The sequence below is a fragment of the Scyliorhinus torazame genome, chromosome 15 (genome assembly GCF_047496885.1).
Source record: "Scyliorhinus torazame isolate Kashiwa2021f chromosome 15, sScyTor2.1, whole genome shotgun sequence".
NCBI classification, from domain to species: domain Eukaryota; kingdom Metazoa; phylum Chordata; class Chondrichthyes; order Carcharhiniformes; family Scyliorhinidae; genus Scyliorhinus; species Scyliorhinus torazame.
The window spans coordinates 87,302,868-87,321,630 of record NC_092721.1 but is presented as its reverse complement, the minus strand read 5'-3'; the positions used below and the strand labels follow the sequence as shown (position 1 = coordinate 87,321,630).

At 41.2% G+C, this 18,763-nt stretch overlaps 1 protein-coding gene across 1 annotated transcript in view; it reads right to left on the bottom strand.

Annotated features, from left to right (window-relative positions):
• The window catches only part of maml2 (mastermind like transcriptional coactivator 2), a 507,152-nt gene extending 488,760 nt beyond the window's left edge, over nt 1–18,392 (bottom strand). The window contains exon 1 of the mRNA XM_072476388.1: nt 17,276–18,392. Coding sequence (XP_072332489.1) covers nt 17,276–17,587 — 312 coding nt within the window. The 5' untranslated portion in view covers nt 17,588–18,392. The remainder of the gene's footprint in view (nt 1–17,275) is intronic.
• Nucleotides 18,393–18,763: the final 371 nt, after the last annotated feature.

The following is an 18,763-nucleotide window of genomic DNA, read 5'->3' as shown; positions in this document are numbered from 1 at the left end:
CTCCGATCATAGTCTGCTATGCTCCGCCCATTAGCACAAGATAAAAACAAGTGGTCAATCCATATAAACCTACAAGCACAACCATGAACGATCACTCAGTAAAAATTATAACTGACAGTTTAAGAAAACTACACACAAAAAAAATGAATGGCACATGGAAGTAAAGGAACGCGGTGGTTGATGGTCAGAAAGCAATACATTGGGACTGAGCAGTTTCTCAAATTGAAAAGATTTGTTATACAGTGCTCCACATAGAAGCAGATTTTATTTATAATGAATTTGGATTCAAGAACTAAAAAGAGAGATAAAAATGTTATAATGAGGATTCTGAAAAACTGCACGAGTGGGCAGTTATGTTGAAGAAGCAGTTGTATCATTTTAAAATGGTGTAGCACATAGACGCTTGAATATTTCCACAATGAATGCACCAGTAGATGGGGCCCTGAAAGTATATCCCAATCTTTGATTTTATCTCTAAAGATATACAATTAGGCCATAGCTAAAGGCTTTTTGGAGTAGCTGGTACCTCGTTATAAGAAAAGTAATAGGGAGAAAAAAAAACATTGATTCACGGAGAACATACTCAGGGAGAAAGGTTTACAGTTAAAAAGAGATACTGGAGACTTTAGGGTTTTTCACTAGTTGATAAAAGATCTTCAAAATTATGAGGTGTTATGATAATAATCTTTTTAATGTCACAAGTCGGCTTATATTAACACTGCAATGAAGTTACTGTGAAAATCCCCTAGTCGCCACATTCCGGCGCCTGTTCGGGTACATAGAGGGAGAATTCAGAATGTCCAATTCAACTAACAGCATGTCTTTTGGGACTTGTGGGAAGAAACCGGAGCACACAATAAGGTAAATAGTGATGGACTGTTTCCACTAATTAGTGAGAGGATAACATAACTAAGGTATTCAGAACTGTGAGTTAGAAAGTGGAATTATCTGCTATACTGCAAGCTGAATTGGTAAAAAGGGAATCATAGATGTGTAAAAAAGGGACAGTTGAAGTTAAGGGAAACGAACAAGAGAGTAGGATTAAACTGGGTAATTCGTGTGGAGAAAAACACCAGTGGGGACTTGGTGCTCTGTTGCAGTGCTGGAGCATTCAATAATATTCTGAAATAGATAGGCCAACCTTAAACTCAGTATCAAGTTCATTTTTGTGTCATTCTAAAATGTCATCATTAACAATGGTGTGATTGTGCAGCTTCCTTCAAAGAGCTGGTTCAAAATATAATAGATTTATTCAGGATAAACTCCACCTAACAAGACTATAAATCCGTCAGCCAACTTGCTTTAGGCCAGATCCTTGTTCATAGCAGGAATGACAGTATTATCTGCTCTGATAATAAGTCATGCAGGTCCGAAGTTCAATCCTATAGCTATTTTTGACTTAGCTGACCCTAGCCAGGCAGCCAGATGGGATGCTACAAATAGTCTTGGTCGCTTTGGTTCCATTGGAGGCTGCTCAAAAACTGTACCAGTGGTTTTGAATAAGGATCAGCTTCAGCTACGATGCCCTGGCGACCTTCAGTATTGAAACTCCAAACATGAAGAATGACAATTTAGGCCAGGTATTGTGTGACTGCTGTACCTGTGGAACATAGTCTGCAAGGTCAACACCTTCAGGAGTAAGTAGACAAAAGCAAGAAAATAAGGGGGGAAAATACAAGGAGGTGACTACAGGGTGTTTAGTCTTCAAAGCATTGAGACTATGGAGAAAATAAATTCACCGGGGACATGAACTACCATCCAGCTTGGAACATCTGTCGGAAGTGTAATTGTTAGTCGAGAGGGTTGAGCTGTGATGATATCTTTCTCAAACAGCATAACTGTCCAATAACATTCACTGCCAACACTTCACTTGAAAGATGGTCACATGAATGAGGGTCACAAGCACCCACAAAACTGAGTGCTACACCAAGTTACTCCCGTACGAGGGGCTGAATAAGTATTCACACTGTAGCATAATGAGAGAACATGTTTGACTTTTTTTTCTGTTATCATTTAGATACAGAAGTGTATCTATAATAGACTAGAACATATCTAGAAACAGCAGAAGTATAATGCGCTTATAGTTTGGTGCAATTTGTAGAAAGAGACTACCCAGAATAAGGAACTATTCTTGAATTGCTTAGCAGATGATGAGGCAATTATTTGGCAACACTTTTGTCAATGAGTCTAATTAACATGCTCCCTGTGTTAGTTCAAATGGATTCATTCGACCAGGCAGTGAAGCATCAAGTTTCAACTTCCACTCGAAGTGAACTTCTGTCATGATGTCAAAGCAACTTTAGACTGAACTAATGTCTGCCTGAGACTATGCACAAAGCCTGTGCACTTACACACCTGCAGCTCTTACAAATCCAAACACCAGCAGCCTTGGGGTGGTTGTCTAACTGGTACTACAGTTTAGTGATCATTATTTGATGTCCGCTGCTAGCAAGCTACAGATGCAATTAATGTGAATACATTTCATTAAGAGATGATCAAATTTGAAGTTGCACTTTAACAGGTGGACAAAGCATGAGGACAAGGCATTACATGGTTCAATGCTTGCAATATTCCCGATAGTCATTAAATGCCTTGCCACATGGTACTGACTATGCCTCTGAATAATTTACTACATGCATGCAGCGTCTGGAGATGTGCAAGGGACAAGATTTCCACCGAGCACAACACTCGCAGCTCATTTATTCTATGATCTGAAACATTTAATTTCATTTTTATTTAAAGCAAAATGCTGAATACCTCCAAAAATTTCAGTAATTCCAAATGTGTGTGTGTTAGGGGTACATTTTATTAATGCACCAGATTTGAAAAATGAAAATAACTTCAAAAACTACTACGAATATTATGTTAGGTTCAAATAATTATTCAATAAAAATGTCATTATTTTGAATACATTTAGATGGCTTTCCATCTAAATGTCCAGTAAATTGGAGTGGAGAGACACTTGCAATAGATTGAAAAGCTTAGGGACATATACATCAACAAAGAGACGGTGGGGTTAAAAGTTTGTTCGACCACGCTAACAGAATCAGAGTACAGTGACACATGGATACATCAATATATTTAAAGAAGGCAGGGGAACCTGTGAACAGTGCCAATGTAGAGGCGCAAAAACTATTTGTATGTACATGTACATATTAAAAGGATAATGGGTGTTTAAAACTGAAACAACTAATTAATCTTGGAAAAATGTAATTCTATTATATTCTGGTTTCTCTAGAGTTTCAGTCAGTGTGTCCATGACTCCCTCATTGTTATAGGAAATAATTTGCAGGCTGTTAAGTACATACGGCAGATGGCAGACTGCATAAGATCACCTTTAAAAAGCAATAATTGTTTTCTCAAAAGGAGAAATATACTTCCTGAAGATTATCAGGTTTTGTACAAAATGGCACAGATATGCAGTAGGTTTTTTTTTAAATAATGAGGAAAAACAAAGATATAGTTTGAAATATTCTTGATCCAAGTAGAGAGATTGTTTGAGATGTTTGTTTAACATCATAATCCCAGAGGTTTTTTTTTAATTTAGAGTATCCAATTGTTTTTTTTTCCAATTAAGGGGCAATTTAGCATTGCCAATCCACCTAACCGGCACAGCTTTGGGTTGTGGGGGGTGAAACCCATGCAGACATGGAGAGAATGTGCAAACTCCACAAGGACAGTGACCTGGGGCCAGGATTCGAACCCAGGTCCCCAGCGCCGTGAGGCAGCAGTGCCAACCATGTGCCGCCTCCATAATCCAAATGGGCTATGCAACTAAGTGGTAACAACCCACAGCAAACAGATATAACCAGCAACTGCAAAACATCTGATCACCATTTCCAAACTTGGAAAACAAGGGATGAAAAGTTGCTATAATGGATCACTCCATTCTCTAGAAAAATAGTAGCATGTCCCAACAGCTACTTTCCAATATTGAGGCCTTTACACAAACAATCAATTAACACTTGAATTATACCAGCTTTAAACAAATCAACACTGAACTCACCAACTTACATTCCGATAATGTTCTTCACAAAACAAAGGGATCTCAGACTGTTTTCACAAATGTAGAACATGAGCGATATGGATTCGGAAAACAAAAGGATAAGTTAGCAAGCTGAGGCAAGCAAAGTCATAGTTAAAGAAAATAATTTTTAATGAATCTTGCTTTTATGAAGCAAACAGACAAGAAGGTGGCAAGACAGATGGATTTAGGAAGAGGGTTTGTGATAGAGACGAGTGGTTGGAAGAGTGGCCTACGATAAAGGATTTTAAGTACTGATCAATTGAAATCTGGGGAACATGGGCAAATAATCTTCAGCTTTGACAATTCATTTCCTTTCTATTAAATGCTTCTGATGCAATTATATCCTTTCTTAAGTAAGGAAAGCAAAACTGTACACAGTACTCCAGATGTGGTCTCACCAACACGCTTTCCATTTGCCTTCCTAACCACCTGCTGGACCTGTATATCAACTTATGATTCATGTATTAGGATACCCAGATCCCCCTATATTGGGGAGTTCTACAGTCTCTCTCTATTCAAATAATAGTGTTTTTCTATTAATCCTCCCAAATGTGGACAAGTTCACATTTTCCCACATTATACTCCATCTGCCAATTTCGTGCCTACTCACTATCAAAATCCTCTGTACTCTTTATGCCCTCTAGACAGCTTACTTTCCTGCCTAACTTTGTGTCATCAGCAAATTTAGCAACCCCTTGATACAAGTCATTGATATACTGTAAATTGTTGAGGCCCCAGCACTGATCCCTGTGCAACTCCACTAGTAACAGCTTGACAATCCGAAATGACCCATTTCACTCTAATCTTTGCTTCCTGTTACCTAACCAATCCTCTACCATGATAACACATTACCCGCTACACTATGAGCTCTTATTTTGTGAAGTAACCTTTGAAGTGGTCCCTTAACAAATACTATTTGAAAATCCAAGTACAACATCTAAGGTTTCCCTTATCTCTGCAGCCCAATTATTTTTGAGACCCTTGGATAAAAGCCATTGGATCAAGGGAAGTTATCAACCTTTAGTTCAATAGTTTCCTCAGTCCCTGTTCCCTAGTGATTATGATATGTTTAAGTTCTTGCCTCCCTTTTACCTTTTGTGAAGTAACCTTAGGGGCGAAATTCTCCCGAAACGGCGCGATGTCCGCCGGCTGGCGCCCAAAACAGCGCCAATCAGACGGGCATCGCGCCGCCCCAAAGGTGCGGAATGCTCCGCATCTTTGGGGGCCGAGCCCCAACACTGAGGGGCTAGGCCGACGCCGGAGGAATTTCCGCCTCGCCAGCTGGCGGAAACGGCCTTTCTTGCCCCGCCAGCTGGCGCGGAAATGACATCCCCGGGCGGCGCATGCGCGGGAGCGTCAGCTGACAGTTTCCCACGCATGCGCAGTGGAGGGAGTCTCTTCCGCCTCTGCCATGGTGGAGACCGTGGCGGAGGCGGAAGGGAAAGAGTGCCCCCACGGCACAGGCCCGCCCGCGGATCGGTGGGCCCCGATCGTGGGCCAGGCCACCGTGGGGGCACCCCCCGGGGCCAGATCGCCCCGCGCCCCCCCCAGGACCCCGGAGCCCACCCACGCTGCCTTGTCCCGCTGTTCAAAAGGTGGTTTAATCCACGCCGGCGGGACAGGCAATTTATCGGCGGGACTTCGGCCCATCCGGGCAGGAGAATCCAGCGGTGGGGCCCGCCAACCGGAGTGGCTCGATTCCCGCCCCCGCCGAATATCCGGTACCGGAGACTTCGGCAACCGGCGGGGGCGGGATTCACGGCAGTCCCCGGCGATTCTCTGACCTGGCGGGGGGGTCGGAGAATGACGCCCATGATGTGGTCCCTTACCAAATACCATTTGAAAATCCAAGTACAACAACAAGGTTCCTCTTTATCTACAAGTGTGCCTTCTGCAGTGGAAACAACAAAAAAATGCCTGTTTAATATTTCCACAATTTGCTTGTTTCCCATTATTAATTCCAGAGTCTCACCCTCAAGGGACCAATGCTCACTTACACTACTCTTTTTCTTTTTAAATACTTACCGAAACACTTACTACCTGTTTTGGTATTTCTAGCTGGCTTTTTCTTACACTCTAATTTCTCCCTCCTTATTACTATTTAATTATACTTTGCTCATTTTCAAAATCTGTCCAAATTTCTGACTGACCAATGATCTTTGCAGTATTGTACGCTCTTTCTTCCAATTTGAGTCTATCTTTAACTTCCTTAGTTAGCTATGGATGGTGCATCCTTTTCCTAGGATCTCCCTCTCTCAATGGGATATCTCTTTGCTGAATGTTATGGAATATCTTATTAAATGCCTGCCACGGTTTCTCTACTGTCCTGTCTTTTAACCTATTTTCCCAGTTCACTTTAGTTAAATCTGTCCTCATACCCTTGCAATTGTATTCATGTTGAAAACACTAGTTTTAGACCCATACTTCTCAACCTTCTCTCCCTCATACTGAATGTGAAATTCAACCATGTTATCACTTCTACCTAAAAGCTCTTTTATTATAAGATCAGTAATTAAATATGCCTCATTGCACACCACCAGGTCCAGGATAGCCTGCTCTCCGATTGGCTCCAGAATGTGCTGCTCCAAGAAACTGTCCCAAAAACTATACACCAGTAGGTCTAAGATAGCCTGCTCTCAGATTGACATAGATATAGAACATACAGTGCAGAAGGAGGCCATTTGGCCCATCGAGTCTGCACTGACCCACTTAAGCCCTCACTTCCACCTTATCCCCATAACCCAATAACCCCTCCTAACCTTTTTTTTTGGTCTCTAAGGGCAATTTATCATGGCCAATCCACCTAACCTGCACGTCTTTAGACTGTGGGAGGAAACCGGAGTACCCGGAGGAAACCCACGCAATCACGGGGGGAACGTGCAAACTCCGCACAGACAGTGACCCAAGCCGGGAATCGAACCTGGGACCCTGGCGCTGTGAACCCACAGTGCTATCCACTTGTGTTACCGTGCTGCCCTGAATTTGGCTTAAAATTTGCTGCTCCAAGAAACTGCCCCAAAAACACCATGAATTAACTTTCCAGGTTACCATTATGGATCTGATTTGTCCAATCTATGTTATTAAAATTACCCATGATTATTGCCATATCTTTCTCACAATTCCCTATTATCTCTTCTTGTACATCTCACCCTAAATTGTAGTTGCCAGGAGTCCTATAAACTATTCCCATAAGCGACTTTTTACCTTTGTTATTTCGTATCTCTACCCAAACTGATTATACATCACGACCTTTAGTAAAAAGACAGGTTGGAATTTACCGGCTTTCACTGGGGCAGGATATTCAGGTCCCGCCGATGGCGCACGGGTTTCTCGGCGATGAAGAGTGCAGTCAAAGGGAAATCCCGTAGACAACAGCAGGACCAGAAAATCCCGCTGGTGGGCCGCCTCCAAAAAAATACGCAGCAGTTTCATCTTTAAATCCCATCCGTAAGCTCACTCCATTGTACTAATGTCATATTTAATTAACAGAGCTACCCCAGCCCATTTTCCCAACTTGGTGTCCTCCTGAATGTCAAGGAGCCTTGAATATTCAGGTCCCAGCTTTGGTCACCTTGCAGTCATGTCTCTGTGATGGCTACCATGCCATACATATTTATTTCTATTTGATCAAACAATTCATCCATTTTGTTACAAATGCTATCAGAATTCCGATACGGAGCCTTTAGTTCGGTTTGTTTTTTTTACTATTTTTGCAAACTCTGGTCTTATTGCTGCCACGCTCTTTTGTACACTGTCCCTTCTTGTTACACTTACTGTTGTTACCCTTATTGCTACCTCACTCTCTTGCCTTGTCCTTTCCTTCTAATTTACCACACCTTTCTTCACGTGATCATTCCCACCAACCAGGCTCAATCAAATGTTACTCCTATAAGATGATAAATTATCCTTACAGGAGTTTCAATATTGCTAATCCAAATTAGCAATTTTGCCTGGCATGTATATGTAATAGATAACAGTGGGAAATACATAAAGGCATTAACATTGTCATTAGATATGGTCAGTGATGGTATATGATAGAGTATAAATATCACAATACATTACCTTCTTAGTGCTTTCACAATAATGAGATTTTAGTATAGCTAAATAATCTGCACTGCCACAATCTGATCCATGATATTGGGCACAAACATTTCCATTTCTGTATCTGAAATCACTATTTCAAAAGAATAATAATAATAATCTTTATCAGTGTCACAAGTAGGCTTACATAACACTACAATGAAGTTACTGTCAAAATCCCCTAATTGCCACATTCTGGCGCCTGTTCGGGTACACTAAGGGAGAATTCAGAATGTCCAATTCACCTGACAAACAAGTCTTCCAGGACTTGTGGGAGGAAACCGAAGCACCCGGAGGAAACCCACGCAGGCACAGGGAGTACGTGCAGACTCTGCACAGACAGTGACCCAAGCGGGAATCGAACCTGGGACCCTGGCGCTGTGAAGTGAAGCAACAGAGCTACCGTGCTGCAGAGCTAATGAAAGGTACTGAAAAGTACGTCTTTTCTAAATTAACATTCCCACCAGATTTCCTTTCCTCTTCAAAAATCCATAATCAAGTACAATCCCACAAATGCTGGCAATTATCCCTTACTTTATCCTTGTAGCTATTTTTCATGGAGGAACCTAGATGATGACTTTTCACAGACTGTCAGCAGCATCGCAACAAAGTATTATCCTGAACCCAACTAAGGTCCAGACACAAATCACTGGACATACCCCAGCTGGTCCAGAGATGCTGAAAGCAATTGTACAGCTCCAACTACCACTCCAGCTTGGATCGGCTACTCAAGAGACTGAGAATCAAATCTGGCATTGATTGACTATATGGTTTCGCTGCATATTTCTTTTATCAATTGAGTCATCAAAGGGTGTTTAAGATTGCATTTTTAACCTCATGAAACTGTGCATCCTAGCTGTAATTTCACAGATCTGTCATTCAGTTGAATGTAACCAAAGTCAGAAATTCAAGTAGTGGGTGCGGGGTGGGGGGGGCCTTTTAGAAAAAGTTTTAATTACACATCTCCTCACATTTTATCAAGGCATTTAATTTCAAAATAAATTTTAAAATAAAATACAAATGAATCATATTATCTTTTCACATTATTCCCACTGTATGTCTGATCTTCTTGTTCCATGTACAGATATAAAAACCCATCAGTCCAGTCAAGTCACGGGGTATCAAATGATTTACCGCAAGGTTGGTTTTCATTAATATAGGGGTTGTTTATGTTGAAGCATGGAATAATTTTTCAATTCATGGTCCGCTACAGGGATGAAGCTTTCACTCATTTATGATTGGCAATCATGTATTTTATTTAAACCTGTGAACTGACCTCCCAACAGTCCAAGGAAGTTATCCAATGAGTAACAACCCATACAGGACAAAACGTTTCAGGTTTGATCTTTGGTCTCTACTCGGGGGCGCGACCCGCGGGTGGGTGTCGGGAGGGTCGCGGAGCCGTCCGTCGCTGCGCTCCCAATCGCGCAAATCTGCGTGCAACAACCGTAGCAGCCGGTTGTTAAGAATGCCGGCTGCAAGCGGCCTTCAAAATGGCCGCAAACATGTAAAAGAAAATGCGGCCACACTGCGCATGCGTGCCAGATCATCGGGGCGCAGGCGCAAAACTATGCGCGCCAATGATCGGGCACTCATGCGCAGTGCGGCCGGGTTTTTTTTTTAAACGGTCGCAGCTTTTTGTTTTACAAGTTCGGGGGGATTTTATTCATTTAAATGTTATTTTTTTCATTTATTTTATTCATTTTTTAAAAACATTTTTCTATACAAGTTTGGGGGGTTCTATTTGATAAAATTTGACAGGAAAAAAATGCAGAACTTTGGACAGTTGGAGACTCCATACTTTCCGACACCGGAAGGCTTCACCTTCATCCAACAGGTTCCATTGGAGGAGCGTGTATGAGGGCCAAAGGGATCCAAAACCATTTCTTCCATTTTTGCCAGCAGCAAACAAGGTAAGAGAAAATGGTGGGTCGCTCAGATCAGCCGGCATGGGTCGCGAAGGTTGGCCGGCATGGGTCGCGAAGGTCGGCCGGGTTGGGTCCCGAAGGTTGGCCAGTTGATAAAAATGGGTCCCTGCTCTAAAGGGTTAACTGTTCTCAGCCAGCACAGCAGAATGGACAATACAACTGGATGTAAGAAAAGCTTGCATTTAAATAACAGGCACTAAGATCACTGGAGGGTGATTGGCGTCTGTGGAATCAGAACCTGGGAACTCCTCAAAGCCTTCTGGAAAGCAGGGGAGAAAATAAAATCATCAAGCAAGTATTCCTTGAATTCCTAAGAATTAATTAATTGGGATCTATTTTATTATGTATTATTCTTAGAAATAAACACAGCTTTATATTTGTGATCTGTGTCACAGTTGTCACTCCTGTTCAGCTTCCCAATGCTGAAAGCTCAGCTTAACCCTGTCAAAGCAGTGCCAGTGTGATCTTGCCCATTTTCCATGCTAACCACTCTTTCAGCTAGAGTACAACTGCCAATTTAATATTAATTAAAACAATGACCAACTTTGTGGCCTAGGCCCATTGCCCACCACAATCTGGTCTGGGACTGCCCAAGCAAAGTTCACGCTGGAATGAGCAAAAGACAAAACTCTGAGCTGGTTTCAAAGCTGGCGCCTAGAGATGAAGAAGCAAAATGTAATAATTCAGTACAAATCAGATATTGCAACTGAGGTAGCTACCAAACATTTGTCAAACCGGAATAAGCCAGCCGCCAAGAACTTAGAATAGAGCATGTTTCAAACACATGAACATTTCGGTAACATTGATAAACTCTGCAATCTTTGTTTTTGTGATTTATGTGACCTGACTAAATCCGTGCAAGTGAATGGGTTTCCAATGAGTTAAAATCTTATTATGTCACTTGAACCCCAAATAAATTACATCACATATAATACGTTCCATACTGTATGTAACAGACTATCGGCTATATTAGTCAATTAGTAATGTTGTCAAACATGGGACTTTTTGCATGGAGCTGGTTGAAGGGGGGGGGGGGCGCAGTGGAAATTAACAGGTATAATCCAGAATTAAGTTGCAATCAATGAATTGTCTTCAGGGCGCAATGGGAATCCTCGGACTACTGGCAGTGCTCCACTACCCAACATCCAGCTCAGTAGTTTTCAATTTAACCCAGCGAAAATAACATACAACACTCATCGCCTCCAGTATTTTTTCAGAACTTGGTACAAATGTATTTCAGCCTTACCACCTTTGTTAAATCTAAAATGTTCATCTTTACCCTGTAAATACATACTACAGAAATACTTGTTTGACTACAGTACAAGTTAGTTAGTTTTCTAATCACCTTCATTTTCAAGCTATAAAAATACATTCACTTTCATCTTAATTGACTGGTAGATACAAAGATATGAACAGGTGATGTATCTCTCTGAAAACCAAAATAAAACTTCCGTCTTTTGTCTTTAAAAATAAAGTTATATCTGGGCCGTTAGTAGTTAGGTGCTTCACTTGCTTCAAGATCTTGCTTTAATTTACTTGTTTCTTTGTAATCTTTAGTTTTCATGACATGAAATTTACAAGGAAAAATGCACAATAATAAGGCATTTAATTGAAATACTATGCCAACAGGAAAAGCTTTAGCAATTGGACATCAATGCAAGCACAACATCCCTGAAAATTACCTTGAAATATATTGGCCTGGATTTTGCAGTCAACAGTGAAGGAATGGCACCTGTTGTTTATTTCGCTTGCACTTGCCCACAGGCTTTCCTATGGGCCTTTGTGCTGGAACTTGCTGTGATTAGTGAGCCAAAACAGCAGTGCTCTCTACAGGAGATTTGGGCTTTTGTATGCAGGCAAGCAACTGTGTATTCCATTAACTGATTAGACTGAAAGATCCGTACTAGGACACAGGACTGGATTTTCAATGCAGGGTCTGGGATTCAACACCTGGATGAATTCTGGGTCCCAATCCTACGTCCAAGCTGCGTCGCCCTCAACACACAATGTTAAATGTAAATGGCCTGATTGGCCAGGAGGCGAGGTCAGACGTGCTGTAGGCAATTTGGACATTCTGAATTCTCCCTCAGTGTACCCCAACAGGTGCCTGAATGTGGCGACTAGGGGCTTTTCACAGTAACATCATTGCAATGTTAACGTAGATGTGCCACATGCCCCCCTGGAGGCAGGAGTTGCCTGCCTGGCACCAGTGACAAAGGCCAGCGGTAGTCATGTTGGGGGCTGCCACTGTCTTGCTGATTTGAGTAAGCACAGTATGGGAGCACAATGGTTAGAACTGTTGCTTCACAGCGCCAGGGTCCCAGGTTCGATTCCCGGCTTTGGTCACTGTCTGTGTGGAGTCTGCATGTTCTCCCTGTGTCTGCATGGGTTTCCTCCGGGTGCTCCAGTTTCCTCCCACAAGTCCCGAAAGACGTGCTATTAGGCAATTTGGACATTCTGAATTCTCCCTCAGTGTACCCGAACAGGCACCTGAATGTGGCGACTAGGGGCTTTTCACAGTAACTTCATTGCAGTGTTAACGTAAGCCCACTTGTGACAATAAAGATTATCAGCAGCTCCTTAGAAGTTAGAACAAGGCAGACAGTGGCCTTGCTTGACAAGGTAGTACCAGTGATCCTACTGGTGCTAGTTGGCCCACAGATTTGTCTCAAAAACCTTCAAAGAAATTTATTTAGTCCCATGACAGCTGTTTACAAATATGCACAAGACTGTACGGACTTGCTAGAAAAAATTTTGGATATTGCATTCTGTTCCTGACAGGCCCCATAAGCAGCTCTTTAAGATCTTAAGTGGCCGGTAATTGGCAATGAGCTTGTTCTCCGTTCCCTCCGCCCCAGGGCCCTTTGAGAATTGGAAACTGTCCCAGAGGCATTGCAATTTTCAAACTCCACTCACACTGGGTCCCAATTAAATGTAAAATTGTGTATCGAAAGCAAAATTAATAGAGGGAAAGAAAGTTGTGATTAAGAGAGATAAAAACAAAAAATTAGAAAGGTTGTTTCGTAGTAACTCACACCATTCAAAATAATTTCCATGAAATGGATCATCTATCGTGTTGGTGCCGTAACTTCACACTGTTGTAGGTAATTCAATGCTGAGTCTCTTGCTGAAGTAATATTACAACAAAACTTTGAGGGGCTGGGAACTCAAAGAGCCCTTTCTTGGTTTGCACAGTTAACTGCACACATATGGTCGCTGTCCATTGCTGTCCAATTTATTCTTTGGCCACAGCATCATTTTTACCACAATATCCAGGTTAATGTTAAGCATGTGATTAAAGCTCCATAAATTACACAAAGTCATTAAAGTGACACAAACTATTTTCTGGTAAGTAAATATTGTAAATTTAGACTCCGAATTCTTAGAATTGGGGGGGGGGGGGGGGGGGGAGGGAGAGAATGTACAGTTCACAGACTAATACTTTCTTAATGGTTAATTTAGAATATAGGAACATTTGATAAAGGCTTTCTGAATAATTTAGAGAAAGTGTCCTAATTGGTTATTTGAGGTCTGATTCAAATCCATCTCAAATTTTGGTAAAGAATTGTTAGGTTTTTGAACAATCTCTTTTTGACTGAAAATGTTTTAAATTCAGCAGAAATTCTGCAAAGTAAAACTATTCTAATGAAAAACCATTGAAACCAGATTAAATAGGTGGTGTTCTTTTTTCAGAGTATCAAATCTGATTTAAAAAATGACTTTCTTTTAAAATTGGATACCAGCTCTTACAACTAAACTATCCTGGCATTCAAATACGTTCTCCCCACAATATGCCAACGAGAGAATGGTAGGTGAAAGTTGAGAGTCAACCTATTTTCTCTTTTCAGATGCTGATGGTCTTGCTACATGAAACCAAGCCATTATTCTCTGTATAATCCGAAAGGGTCAGACTGGCTCAGTTAGCAGCAGGCTCAGATCAGGGTCAGGAGTTTGCAAGCTCAAGCCTTGTTCTTCCAGTATATAATCTAAACTAATAGTTTGTGGTGCCTGAAACAGGGCAATGTTTCGCGCAGTGTTGTCTTTCAGATGAGACATTAAATTGTGGCTGTCTGCCTGTTGAGATAAATGTAAAAATCTCATGATATTATTTGACAAGCAGGGGATTGTTCTGGTCAACATTCCTCCAGTGCCAAAAACAGATGAGCTGATCACTGCAGTGTGAAAATGAGTTGTCATTTTGTTACATAAGATTAATGACTTCAAAAGTAATACACTAGATGTGAAGTGTTTGGTACAGCCCAAAGGTGCTACAATAAATACAAATTATTTATTTTCTTCATATTTTCGAGCAATAAAGCAAATGCTGCCCACCAAATACAGCAATTAACGACTCATTAACAGTTCTTGCTATCAAAGATAGTTCAGGAATTTAAAATTATATCTACTACACCTTATGTCATAGTATGTTCAAATGCATCTAACTACTGTATTTTTAAACTCAGGCATTTGTTAGAATCAGGCAGTATGGCAATTGATTCAATTATCTCAGCTTCATTACCCTTTCACCCAGAATTATACCAAAACTTAAAGGGCCAAATTATGAGCACAAGTTGCCAAATTTTGGTTTGTATTCCCTTGAGTTCCGAATGTTGTGCGTGTTCAAGGTCTTCAAAATTATGATGGGATTCAATTGAGTAGATACAGAGAAACAATTTTCTCTGATGGAAAATCCAAAACAAAGGAGCAAAATCTCAGAATTAGAGCTCAGCCATTTATGTGTAAAATCAGCAAACACTGTTGACATAAAGATCAGTGGAAATCTGGAAATCCGTTCCCCTCAAAAGGCAGTGGGTGCTGAGTCAATTGAAAGTTTTATGATTGAGAGTGTTCAGTTTGAGAGATTCAATGGTCCACAAGAGTTCCTATTATTATATATTAATGTATTATCCCACCTTTACTGTTATTAAGCCATCTCGCATGGTCTGGTAAGATTATTTAAAACACACATTTCTCCTTTTAAAGAAAATCCACATCACAGAACTTTTGCTCACTATCTGGATAATAATGAATTAGATTCCTTTGACACCAGAGTCTTCATCCTCCTTTTATCATTATTAAGTTGTCCAAAGCTGAGTCTTATATATAATTGTAATAAACATGTATAAAGTGTACATCTATACAATGTGTCATTCAGACTTAAATTAAGTGCAATGTTGAGTGTTAATTTTTCACACTTTAACCACTCAAACTGTAAAAAATGTTCTTCAGTAAAATAATCTTGTTTTCCCAAGATTACTGTGTGTCTGGAGAGTAGTTTGAGCAAAAGAATGCAAGATTAAAATCCTGACAGTTCTATCACAGGTGGTGGTAAGTGGTGATGGCAATTTGAAAGGGTGGGCTAAGATATCACACAGGTGTATTGTTACAATACGAAAGAATGTTCACTTAAGTATGATTTTTCTTACACAGTACAGATCCCATGCCCTCAATAAATCATGTGTCAACATTAGGTAAACCTACAGAAATATAATTATTGTACTTCTTTAGTTCTCTCTTACATATGTTCATGTTTATTCCTAAATTCCATTTTCCTGTTTTATAATCTAATACTTGCAGAACTATTTGTTTTATGAAAAATAGTGTCAATAAACAACTTTTGAAAAAGTGATTTTAACTGGTAATAAGGATACAAAAACAAACAGTTGGCATTGAGTTTAAGGCCGTAATTCAATCTCAATGTCACGCTGAAGTTTATAATCTGCTAAAGCTTCAACTTCACAGTTTGAGATGTCATCACAATTGCTTGAGTGAATTACAGCTTGTAACTATTTATATAAATATATAAATACACACACAAAGTACAAGTGTACAGTCAGGGTATTTGTCTCACGTTTGGGCAATGAGTAACTAAGCCATGCTGAGTAGTTACTGAATTGGTCTATTATCTATACTCTAACCAATCTCAGCCAGAGTACAACAGGAACACTACAAATAGCCTCAGAACCCCTCCCTGGGTTATGCCAGGAGGACTCACCAGGATTCCTATTCAATAGCCAGCAAAGCCTGCTGGAAATATGCACAGGTGGGCATCAGAAAAGAACAGAATGAGATGTAGATATGCCCGCATTACTGCCAGTTAGATAGCATGCTGAGCTCAGATAAATAATGGACACTTGGATAATATATAGAGCACAACCACACCTGTGGAGCCATTCTCCTGTTAGGAACCAGCACTTTCAGAAGGAGGGGACAAGGGGGAAAATAATTTTTTTAAAAACGAAATGTACAATATCAGAATGTCTTTTTCACAAAACTGTGTCTCAGAGAGCCTATGTGCCAATATCAACAAGTTTTAGTCCTGGTGATATGCTGTACATTTAGGGTTCAGTTGACTAAGAAACTTCTCTTTCATACATATGAACACTGACAGATAGTTGTGAGTAAGGTGTAAAGCACCTACATAACTAAGGAGTTCAAATACCACAGAAACATATTTGGGCAACATACAACAATCCAAAGCCTGAGAATTATATAACTGCCTTTGATCTCCTAATTGACATTCTGTATAACACGCACACAGTTACTGTTATTCAACAAATAAAAATATACAGATAAAAACATCAACAAACTTGTTTAAATCCCAAATCCAAGTAATTCCTATCCTAGTGTTTACAACCACTAAAATAGCAGGTGCAATTTATTGGCCAATTCAGAAGTTTTGAGTGAGCACATTCAATTTATCGATCACATGTCTGCTCGGCTGTTTCTTCCAATGGGATGTGGGGGTCATTCAATTCAGTACAGACAGGCTTTTTTGAAAGTATACACTAAAGACTGAACCCTCCACACAGGTCACTGCTTATTATTTCACAAAACAGATTAGGGAGTCAATAGACCGGGCCTCTTTAATTTATTTAAACTTCCACAAGTCCTACCAAAGAAATATGGTTACAATACTGTGGCACAGGCCATTTTGAGCTGGGACAGCCTTTTTGAGCCTTACAATGGACATTTCTTAACATTAAACTAAACTGACAATTTGCTCTTTGCAATTTCACATAAATCATGTAAGTAACGTCTGTCAACAGGCAGAAAAAAACACGAAAAGAGGTTTAAGAAACACTTTCCAAAGTCTAACTGCACATTAAAAAAGTCCTTATCCAGATCCAATTGTTTTGAATAAAAACAACCAAAGCAACAACAAAGGGGATTCGAAATAGATCAACACAAGGTGGCTTCAACACAAGATAGGTGAAGGGAGTAAATGAAGCAAACTTACAGCGATCAGGGTGAGATTCCGGTGTTCACTGGGTGCGTTAGGTCCTGGGGGCTGCTCACTGTCGCAGTTTTTGGTGGCCCGGCTGCTTTCGTGTTGCTGCTTGGCTTTGGGAGTCTTCTTGCTGCGTGTTTCCAGGTACTTCTGGTGCAGGGCGAGTTTGTCCCTTCGCTCCTGCTCGATGCGCTGCGGCTGGTTGTGCTCGTAGCGGACCTGGCAGACTGCGTGGTGCCGGCGGCAGAGCTCGATCCGCTGCCTCAACCTCTCCACGATCGCGCTGTGCTTCGGGTTTGGGGGCATGTTATAATCCCCCATCCTAACCTCCCAGCACACAATGTTGACAAGTTTTTCCTCCTCCCACCCCCCCCAAAAAAAAAACTGCTTTTACCTCCCCCGCGATGTAGCTTCTTTTATTTCCCCAAAGGGTTTGCAATATATCTTTTTAAAAAGTCTTGGGTTCCCTTTTGTTTGGGTCGAATCAAAATCTTGACAAAAACACTCTGCATCATTCAATCCAGCTCCATCAAAGATGACTGAACCCCATCTTTTCCTCCTGGGTGACTGTAATATTCCTTCAGACAATCAAAGTGGTGGCAGCGGCCCCTTTAATGCTCCCACGGATACTTTCTCTTTCTCTCTTTCTCCACACACACCGCAAGATCTGTTTGGACCTCTTGTTCACACGATCCTCTTCTCTCGTCCCGACCAACGAGAGAGGGGGGGGGGGGGGGTAACTACTCGACAAGAGAGAAAAAAACTGAGGGGAGGGAAAGGAAAAGAAAAGACACAACAACACGCACACACACACACACACACACACAAAAAGTCTTCAGAGAAAGCAGGTCGCGCTGAAACTTGGGAAGTTGCTCCCGATGGCAGGCGGAATCGAACCGGGGATGTCTGCGCCGCCGCTCCCGGCCATCCAGATGCAGGAGGATTTTGTGGTGGGGGAAGGAATCTGCGAATAAGTTTTTTTTTGCGTGGGCTGAGCGCGCGAGAAGAAAGCAGCGGGAGCCCGGCGCTCTGTCTCTTCGCAATGTGTCTGCCGCTGGGGGACTGGGCGCTCAGGAGCCGCTCACTCACTGACTGACTCAGTGTGTGTGAGAGAGGGAGACGGCGCTTCCCTCCCAACACTAGCGGAATGATACCGCCACTGCCTGAGTAAACAAGGGAAGGGAAAGGAAAATAAAACCACAGACTCCAAACAGCAAACAAAATGGGCGAAAGGGTATTTTTAAATATATATATATATGTGTGTGTGTGAGGTGGGGGGACAGACAGATTCATTGAAAAGAAAAGTAAACCTCTACAAAGTGGCAGCTTCATGCATGGAGAGCTGAGCTTCTGGGGTTTCAGACAGTGATTCTTCCAGCTCTCCTTTCACTATTAAGTTTCTTGAGAATTTTTTGCGTAGATTTGTAAACAGGGAAACTTTTTTTTTTAAATGCTTTCTTTTCTCTGGAAGCAATTTAATTTAAACTCCGTCCCCTT